The sequence below is a fragment of the Gadus macrocephalus genome, chromosome 11, assembly GCF_031168955.1.
Source record: "Gadus macrocephalus chromosome 11, ASM3116895v1".
Classification (NCBI taxonomy): Eukaryota; Metazoa; Chordata; class Actinopteri; order Gadiformes; family Gadidae; genus Gadus; species Gadus macrocephalus.
The window spans coordinates 4,266,764-4,276,667 of record NC_082392.1 but is presented as its reverse complement, the minus strand read 5'-3'; the positions used below and the strand labels follow the sequence as shown (position 1 = coordinate 4,276,667).

Sequence of the window (9,904 nt, the reverse complement as noted above, 5' to 3'; positions counted from 1 at the left end):
TCGGAGTTCGCTCTCTCGCCACAAGGGGAGCACCACTCTATGAACTTTGGTCTTGAAACGGAGAACTGAATGGGCGTGTCGGAAAGATGTGTCACTCAACCCCTGAATTATGTTGTTCCTGTTCAAGCAGTGCAGCGGGTGGACGTTTGAACGGTAGGATCCGTCGTGCTTTTAAAACATGACTAACTAATAGTTGCATGTACCCTCACCTAAACAGTGAAATATGTTGCAACATGTGACATTGTGTATGTAGCCTATCGCGTTTACTAGCAAGTTGCATATACTAAAGCAGATACGAATGTCTGCACGAGTTTCTAAAAAAAAATTCTGGTCCACGAATTTGGTGAAACCTTCCACAGGACTTCTGCATACAAGAAAATCATGTAAAAGTCATGTTGGGTCATTTTATGAGGATCATAAACTTGAGTCCAATGTCATTGCCGTTTAGCGAAATGCTTTTGTTGTATTTGACCTGTTATGATTGATGGTGTTTACTTATGTATTATTCCTCAGATGTGTCCCCGCAGTACAAATTACTTCACAGACTATATCTGCAACACTTTTAGCTGATGCCCTTGATCTTCAATGACAATCATCTACAAATATCTATTTATAATATATAAATATCGGGAGACGGAATTTGGACACATTCCTGTGTCATAGAGGACGTATACGATGGATGATCTATGGGCTATAACCCTGTGGGGGCTGAAGACTTGGTTGTACCTACTCCTGGCATCAATCATGGTGCCCGCCATGTTTGGCTTCTCTCTGGGCGTCTCAGAGACCTACATGACCATCCTGGTGAAGACACTGGAGGTACCAACAGCTGCACAAACACACTCACACACCCTGTGGGACTTCAATGCATACATTTTTACTGCTACTTCTACTTTCCCATGACTGTTTTTTCTGCAGTGGGCCACTTTGAAGATGCGCAAAAACACAGAGGACCATGCCCTCAAAGCTTCACCATCTAGCAGTGAGTATACAGACGGATTGATCAGCAGATAGACGGATCAGTGGATAGATGTACAGTAGTAGTACACTTAATAACGGAAGATACATATGCTGTAGGGAAAGGTTTTTCACTTCAGGACATGCCCTTTTTTTGATTTTGAAAGTTGGTGCTTACTCAATGTGTTTCCTGCATTTGTGTAACAAATGTCTTTAATCGTGCATTGTCTTTAAAAGTCCTTTAGGCGTTGGGTACTTTGCTTTCGGATCAGTCTTCTAGACGTCTGTTAGGCGAGTTTATTAAGGCTATGACGAGTATGTGAGATTGCCTCATTGACAACCCGCTATTACTCAACGTTATCAATCACTGGCCTTAAAGCTACGCTTCCTTAGACACACACACGTTGTGTCAGCAGCAACCGTCAGAATTACAAGGTCCAAACAATGTTAATGTTTTATTTCTTAAAAGGTGTCATGAGGAGCAGCAGGAAAATGTTTTTATTCCATAGGTATATGAACAGACAAGGCCATGTGTGGGCTGAGATGGGCTGGTTGAACACCATTAGCTCTGGACTTTGGCCCTTGTAGGGCTAGATACTAGCCTGATGATGACGAGGGATGTCCAGCTTAGTCTGTCACCCTGTGTAGAGGGCAATATTGGATAACTGGAGGATTGGGATTGCTTAAGAGTGGCCAATGAACCATGATTGTCTGTTGATGTTATCTGTGTGTGCGATTTAAAGATAAACTATGGGTTATCTTTGAGGATAGGAGAGTCGGGGGTTAATTTCTCTGATCCCTGCGTTACCCAGAGCTTTGATTCCTCTGTAATGCCTTAATTATTATTTGGAAATGATTTGGAAATGTTCTGTTCTGTTTCTACTGAATCAGGTCTGATCCAGAGGGGGAACAACTCTATGGAGAAAGAGTTTGAGGAGCTCAGACGCAGTCGCCCAAAACAACCGCTAGGTGGCGACTTCACATTCAGTGACTCTTTCTATTTCACCCGTCAAGGCATTGAAAGCATTGTAGAAGATGAGGTAAATCGACTGCCTTACATTGTCCCCTAAGCGCCGTTATCGAAGTAGTATGTATGTATGTATGTATGTATGTATGTATGTATGTATGTATGTATGTATGTATTTATGTATGTTCCTCTTAGTATTGGTCTGAATAGGCCTATTCCCAAATAAACTTATTTTTAAATTACATGAATACAATTGTACGTGATTAAGATAAGACCAAAACTGTGTATGGTACAACAAAAAGTACATAGGAATCACAAAGATTAAAACATAAAACAAAAAATATATATATACAAAGGCAAAAAAATACATCTTTGGATACATTTTGAGTAATAAAATTGCATTAAAAAGATAAATGCAAAAAGTATCTGACATTTGACATATTGACATTTGAGGTGGCCATTGTATTTGAGATGGACGGTTAGGTCGACAGACATCTTACTTTGTATAACGTATCGTTTTCGTCGTCTGGAAGGTGACCCAGCGGTTCTCCTCTGAGGAGTTGGTGTCATGGAACCTGTTGACCCGCACCAACAACGATTTCCACTATATCAGCCTGAAACTGACTCTGGTGTACGGCTTGGGCGTCCTTATCAGATACTGCATCCTCGCCCCGCTCAGGTTCGCAAAACCCTACGTATAATCATCATTATGTCCTGTCTTAACTACCCTGCTCAATAGAAAGCAGTCAAGTCATCATCATCAGCAATCAATTCAATTCCAGGATCTATTCCTGCGTGATAAAACGTTTCTATAAAAAGACTCCATTTTGTGCTGTGGAACCATTCATGTTTAAAGCAACCCAATGGAAAAACATGTGTTTTTTTATTTCACTCAGAATTACCCTGGCTACTATCGGTCTCTCCTGGCTCGTCATAGGAACATCTGCGGTCGGGCTTCTACCAAACGGAAGGTCATTACCAAACCAACTGTACTTACTCAGTGGTGATCTCGTTTGGGCTTTCTATGCACTTCTTTCCCCCGTACTTCCCAGGGGTCACTTGTTGTGGTTATGTTGACAGGATTAAGACCTGGCTGAGCGAGTGGGTTCATTTGATGTGCTACAGGATCTGTGCCCGGGGTCTTTCTGCAGCAATTCAGTATCACAACAAGTGAGTGAAAACACACTTTGCCGTCTAATGAACCCCTAAAGTAGGAATGGTGCTGTATTATGTTCAGCCCTTATCTCCTTCTCCTCCTCTGCTTCCCACAGAGAAAACCGACCCCAGAAGGGAGGGATCTGTGTGGCCAATCACACTTCTCCCATTGATATTGTGATCCTCTGTAATGACGGATGCTACGCCATGGTACTTGAACTCTTATCCTGCCACGAGAAAGGAACATATGTACACTGGTCCCATGTACCAAGAAAGAAATCAAAACTCTTAAATCTGCAACTAAATCAGCCGATCACCCTTTTTGATTATCGTTTGAAGCCCCAACCTTTTGAGGAAGACGCCTACCTACTTAAAGTGTGTGTGTGTGTGTGTGTGTGTGTGTGTGTGTGTGTGTGTGTGTGTGTGTGTGTGTGTGTGTGTGTGTGTGTGTGTGTGTGTGTGTGTGTGTGTGTGTGTGTGTGTGTGTGTGTGTGTTGCTAAGGATCCATGATTAATTTCGTTTGTCTAAAGTACATAACCCATTCACCCCTGGAATATTCTCTCTTAATAGATGCGCTAAACTACATAAAAAAAAAATATTTCGAACAAAAATGGTGGTGCCCTGACGAAGTAGCGTGTACGTCTGTAAACAGTTGGATGCCATGTATTCCTCAGGTGGGCCAGATCCACGGGGGGCTGATGGGAGTGCTCCAGAGAGCCATGGTGCGATCCTGTCCTCATGTCTGGTTCGAAAGGGCTGAGATGAAAGATCGACACCTAGTGACCAAGAGGTATTTCTGTCCCAAGAATGCCAGTTATACAAGTGACAGTAAAGATCAAGTGTTAAAGAGGTTTCCCTGTATGCTCTCTGAGTGTGTGATACCTTGGCTTGGTACTGGTATTTCCTTTCAAAGCTGCTGCTTAATATATTGATGCTATTACACCTCAGATATGACCCTATTCCTATACACATCCACTAAAGGATCAACACCTTGACTCTTTTTCAGTTAATTCTCTTTCCATGACAACTCGCCTACGCTTCTTCTACTGCAGGTTGACCGACCACGTAAATGACAAGACAAAACTTCCCATACTGATTTTCCCAGAGGGTAAGTGTTACCATGGCAACAATCCAGTAATCGGTGAACCAGAGTTTCTTGTTGTAACAGATGGGACACAGGGAGCGTTTCTAGTTATCTTGGGTCTGCCCCAATATCGGCTGTTTGGTCCCACTGCGCCAAGAAAAAATAAGATGAAAACAACTTTGGCTGCACTTTTATTTATTTGGAAAGCGTGACTTATCTTTGGCTAACCTGAGTGGTCGGTCTCTGGCTCCTACAGGCACTTGCGTCAACAACACCTCTGTGATGATGTTCAAAAAGGGAAGCTTTGAGATTGGAGGAACGATATACCCAGTCGCCATTAAGGTACGCAACTCCACATGCACGTCGACGTTGACCCTGCGTCACGGCACGTCTTCACTTTATACTTCAGACTTCTGTGGAATTCCCTTACTGCAGCCGTCTTTTTTTTATTTAACATAAATATACCACTGTGAGGGTGGTATATTATCACTCACAGATTAATCAACCTGTAGGGTTGAGAGTTTTTCATGCATAAAACATTACCATGAGTCCTCTCTGGTTCGTCCCACAGTATGACCTGAAGTTTGGAGACGCCTTCTGGAACAGTTCAAAGTACAACATGGTCAGTTACCTGCTCAGGATGATGACCAGTTGGGCGCTGGTCTGTGATGTCTGGTACCTGCCACCCATGCATCAACAGGTCCGTCTGACAACCATAGAACCAAAACCATCCAGCTGCAGTTCTACACGTTTCTGTGTCAACCCAAAACACTTGTAGTGCTTGATCACCTCGGCGCAAAGTTCATTACGGTTTTGTTTGTTCTGTTATTGATGATAATGACGACAGGAGAACGAAGACGCAGTCCGGTTTGCCAACAGAGTTAAATCAGCCATTGCTCACCAGGGTGGACTATTAGATCTGCAATGGTAAGTCTTCCCTTTCATTGTCACTCACACACACACACACACACACACACACACACACACACACACACACACACACACACACACACACACACACACACACACACACACACTCCCTTTAAGGTATGTGAGGCTTATACTTCACGTGCTGTTACAAAGCACAGAAGAATCATTCTTAAATGATTAAAACACTGTGCCTGTCTCCGCCCCCCCCCCCCCCCCCCCCCCATTGCAGGGATGGTGGCCTGAAGAGGGCAAAGGTCAAGGAATCGTTCAAGGAGGAGCAGCAGAAGCAGTACAGCAGTATGATGGTTGGAGACGACAGCAGCAACAGTGACTAAAGGGGTCAAAGTGCAGTGGGTCGCTAACAGACTTGTCCTCAGCAAGTGATGGCTGATGGCTGTTTGATTGGACTGGACGTTGAATACCACTGACTGAATATGTCCTCAAGAGTCGCAGGACCGGAATGGATTACTTTTGACTGTTAAAGGAACGATTTTCGACAACAACAAGCATGGGTATCTTTTAAATGGAGTAATGAAGAACATAAACAGACCGAACAAACTAAATGGATTCACCTTTGTGATGCCATTTTACCTTTGATGCCCAACTGGGAAACATTATGAAACAATCTTGTTATTTTAGAATGAATTTAAGATCTTTTCTAATATTTCTCCAATGCGTCCCACCATATTTCTCTTTCCCAATCTATTTATCTCTCTATTTATCCCTTTATCTCTCATCTAGTGGCGGAAAGCCAAGATACATTTTCACTGCCAAACTGTTTCAGAAGGTTACAAGGCATCGTCATTTACAATGTAAGAAAAACAAGATCAGATCTGAGCAAGAAAGGAATGCAGCCTGAGCATATATAGCCTAGAGAGGGAGGTTCGTATCACTCAGACTGTAGTAAATAATTTACTTCTAAAACAGTTAAAAATGGCAGGGAGACATTTTTTATTATTAAGGAAAACCTCACCAGTCATTAAACAATTACCAATCTTCCAGTCCAAAGGTGAAAGGTCACAAAAATGCAACAGGGAGGTGTTGGCAAATGAAATAATACATCATGGTGTCAGGCATTGCAGACGTACAAAGTCAGTAGATGATGGGTGGTCTTTATAGCAGGGTGCATGTTTTGGACTTCCTTAAACTCTTGTCACTTGGCGGTTTCTCTTCCGATTCATCGTCGCTGCCTTGAGACTTCTCTGTGATCCCTTTTTTAAAATGTAAAAAAAAACCTTCAGTGCCTTCCTGAGTCATTTAGCTTGATCTATCAATTCAATGTTTCTCACCATCATCCTCGCCATGGTGTGGGGGACTGGCATCCTGGGATGAAATCAGACAATATGGGTTTTAATAAATAACCGACACCAACTCTTCAGTTGATGGTGTTGGGGTGTTTCCAAAATGTCAGTGAAAAGTGTGGATACATAATAAGACTGAGTCCATTGTGTGTTTTTGTAAAACGGATACACCACTTACCCCTGTGCCATCGCTTCCCTGCCTTAGTCTCTGTGTAGAATCCAGATACCTGCCCAAAGGGAGAAACCAATAGTTTACATTTCGGAAGAGCAACGTTGTGTTTTTGTAATCGACAAACCGGAAGCATTGAAGGCGGCCCTAAAACAATGAAGATGCACAAACGGTCCACTTATAGCTTTCAAGCATTGATTTCTGCATGACTGGATTGTCCTGAGCAGGGCAGCCAAGAGAAACACGGCCGAATGAGACATTTATGAGGCTGACGAATGCCTAATGTCATTATCTTAAGCTGCACTGTTCGGACGACACACAGGTTGCTGTTGATTCAGGCACCCTGTGTCAACAGGGCCTTGATTGCTAAGCAATGGTTGACTGTTACTTTTCAAATGACCCCTAAACAGAAGGCCTTGAAAATACACCACTTTGATAAGACGGTGCGTACTTAAGGGACTGTAATTCAAAGTGTAGATGTTCTGCCCAATGTAGCTCATTGTTTTCAATTTCTCATTCTGAACTCCGATTGTAAGAGTATTTCCTTCATTACAATTTGTTGGGTAGGCAATGAGATAAGATACAAATGTATTAATCCCGAAGAAATTCTTGTGCCAGAGATTGCACAAAATAATGCCTAATTGAGATGTCCCAGGTCAGGTTAAATGTTTCACGCAGTGTGGAATGATATATTTTGAGTACCTTTCAGTACGTCGCTTGCGGCATTAAAAATTATTGAAAAGAGTTGTGCTCACCGTTTTAGGTAGGAGTCGTGGCTCCTGTTGTACCGTTTGGTCTCCTTCGTCCCCCCGTCCGGTGACCAGGCTATAGCTGCGTCTATTCCTGGGGCCACTCGGCCGGTTGCTCCAGAGGAAATGGGCATGGTTGTGACAAGACCTACATGTCACCCTCAAAAAAAGTACTTTTTGTAAAAGTACTGATGTTTGGCTCTTGGTAAACGGAACAGCTTAAGAGTCTATCTTTAAAGCCGCATCGGTGTTGCTGTCTGTGTCTTTGTGAACAAGGACACTGCCTGGGAGTGGAATTTATGGAAGGGAGGGGGGGGGCTGGGGGGTTTGTTGTTGTATCCATAGCAACATTGACCATTAAGATTGGAATTGCATTTCGTCCCGAATGTGTTGGGATGCCTGAATGTTGATCTCATGAAGGGTCTCTGAAGAGTTTTTCGAACCGCAGAGTTGATTTCAAAGATCCTTAATATAATTTTTTCTTTGATATTTTCAAGGCTTCGCTCAAGAAATGTATACGTTTATTCTACTAACATGTTTCTCAAAACACACTTTATTTTGCTTAAATTATGTAAAAAGGTACAGAATCTCCAGTTGCCCGTCATGTTTACTTATAATTCCCATTTTGGCAACTAATCCACCCGGTACATTTTCAATTTACAACACAACAAATGTGGCCATATTATGGAAAATATACTGAAACACTAGTTGAACGACTTTATTAGAACCAGGACAACCAACATAATATGTTTAGGAGTCTTCCTTCTCATCTCCATGTGTGATGATGTAGCAGAGAGACTTGTAGTCCAGGTTTCCAGCCACATCTATCGGAGCTACTGCAAACGCCTGGTCCACCTAGGTGATCAGGTTAGACCATTAAAACACATAGCTCTGAACCAATACCGAATGTCTTTGTTTTGGGAACAAAAAACATGTGTGTGAAGAATGTAAAATACTAACCTCTTCTCCTGTGAATTTGTCAGCCTGGTTCATCAATAACCGCCTAAATCTGGATTTAAAAAGAAAAGGCGGAACGTTAATTCATAAAATAATAAATGGTGAATGCCGGATATGATTGAGTGCAAGGGAATATTTTCTTACTCATCCTTGTTGATGGAGCCTGTTGCATTAGGGTCAAAGAGCTTAAAGGCAGCCACTATGGTTTCCTCCGGGTCAGTACCTGGAAGGGGGAACATGATCACCCAATTCCACTTCAATGGCTTAAGAGTTGTTGTGTCTTATCATTTAGCAGGTCTCACCGTTTAGTTTCTCTCCAAACAGACTCAGGAACACCGTAAAGTTGATCGGACCCTTTCCCTCGTTCAACATTTCTTCTAGTTCTTCATCATTGACATTGAGCTTTCCTGACATACACACACAAACACATAAGATAACATGGCAAAGGAGGTTAACTGAAGTTTGTCACAACTATGTTTTTGAACATTTTAGAATTGATATTATATTATGGATAGGTCAGTGAGCAAAAGATGAAAGAAAACACTGAGCCAGAACCTAGTTGTCCGTAAGTCTCCTTTAGGTCTTGTTTTTTGATAACACCATCTCTGTCTTGGTCAATGCAGCCAAAGGCCTGCAGAACAACGGAGGCATTCATTATGGAACATAAAGAAATATTGACAATTCTAACCATTATAATGGTAATTATTTAACAAATTATTGTATATCCCTTGTTCCAATTTCAAAACCAGAAAAGTGAGCAACAATAGTTACAGTAATATTGGTTCACACATGTCTCAATAATCTTTCTCCTACGGTTGCCTTGGAGTCCACATAGTAATTGCAGGTTATCCTACCTCTTTAAACTCCTGTATCTGAGACTGCTCAAACATTGAGAAGACATTTGAGCAAGCCTTCTGGGCTCCGCGCTGTCTCCTATTAGCAGCCTTCTTGCTCGCCTTCCGTCACAGAGTGTAAACACAATCGTTTAGTACGACAGCTTGAACATAACAATCAAAGTGTAGACACAAAATTAAACTTCTGAAATACTATGGTTTCTTCATGCAAGCATATAAGTCACAAAAGTTAACATGGTTTCACCATCTTTGCAGGATTGATAATGCATGTTTCGGTTATATTATTAATAAATAAATGTTAAAAACGTTAACACTCTCAAAAGCCTTAAGAATGTGAGGATGTTAGAATGTTAGACAGAAAACTAACAATAGCATTGCAATGAAACAAGGGTGGGGTTGACTATCTTACCATTTCAGGATGAGTGAGTGTGTGTAATAAATCAGTTGAGGTCCGGACTAGGGCTGATGCTGAGGGAGGGTTAATATATGACCCATGTTATCTCCGAGCTTCTTATAATAGCCTATGGTGGAAAGTATAGTCCCTTACATGGACACCTACACTGCCTCTGGTGCTCTCTCTGGTCCATGTCTGAGATAAGAGAGCGGGAGAGATAAGACGTGGTGCACCACAGATTCCTTTAGGACCAGAAGGGGGGATGGCAGGGACCAGAACCACAGGTCCACCACATTAAGATCATGTTAACTGTTTGGAATTGATTGCAGGTTACTAGTAAAAGTCGATTTCACTGCATGGTTGAATGCAGACAGAACGATAGAAAG

General features: G+C 42.1%; 2 protein-coding genes across 2 annotated transcripts; one reads left to right on the top strand and one right to left on the bottom strand.

Annotated features, from left to right (window-relative positions):
• On the top strand, positions 1-6,572 carry agpat9l (1-acylglycerol-3-phosphate O-acyltransferase 9, like). Its single transcript, XM_060066062.1, has 14 exons — positions 1-153; positions 514-819; positions 919-982; positions 1,849-1,997; positions 2,458-2,603; positions 2,821-2,895; positions 3,005-3,094; positions 3,196-3,289; positions 3,755-3,870; positions 4,133-4,188; positions 4,421-4,506; positions 4,736-4,864; positions 5,012-5,091; positions 5,324-6,572. The coding sequence occupies exons 2-14, from the start codon at positions 676-678 to the stop codon at positions 5,427-5,429; spliced, it is 1,335 nt and encodes a 444-aa protein (XP_059922045.1). The 5' UTR covers positions 1-153; positions 514-675; the 3' UTR covers positions 5,430-6,572.
• A 1,443-nt stretch (positions 6,573-8,015) lies between these two features.
• myl7 (myosin, light chain 7, regulatory) lies at positions 8,016-9,688 on the bottom strand. The gene is made up of 7 exons (XM_060066063.1): positions 9,534-9,688; positions 9,125-9,226; positions 8,826-8,901; positions 8,573-8,677; positions 8,415-8,493; positions 8,274-8,322; positions 8,016-8,168 (listed from the first exon to the last, which is right to left on the bottom strand). The coding sequence occupies exons 1-7, from the start codon at positions 9,534-9,536 to the stop codon at positions 8,064-8,066; spliced, it is 519 nt and encodes a 172-aa protein (XP_059922046.1). The 5' UTR covers positions 9,537-9,688; the 3' UTR covers positions 8,016-8,063.
• Between the last annotated feature and the right edge of the window lie 216 nt (positions 9,689-9,904).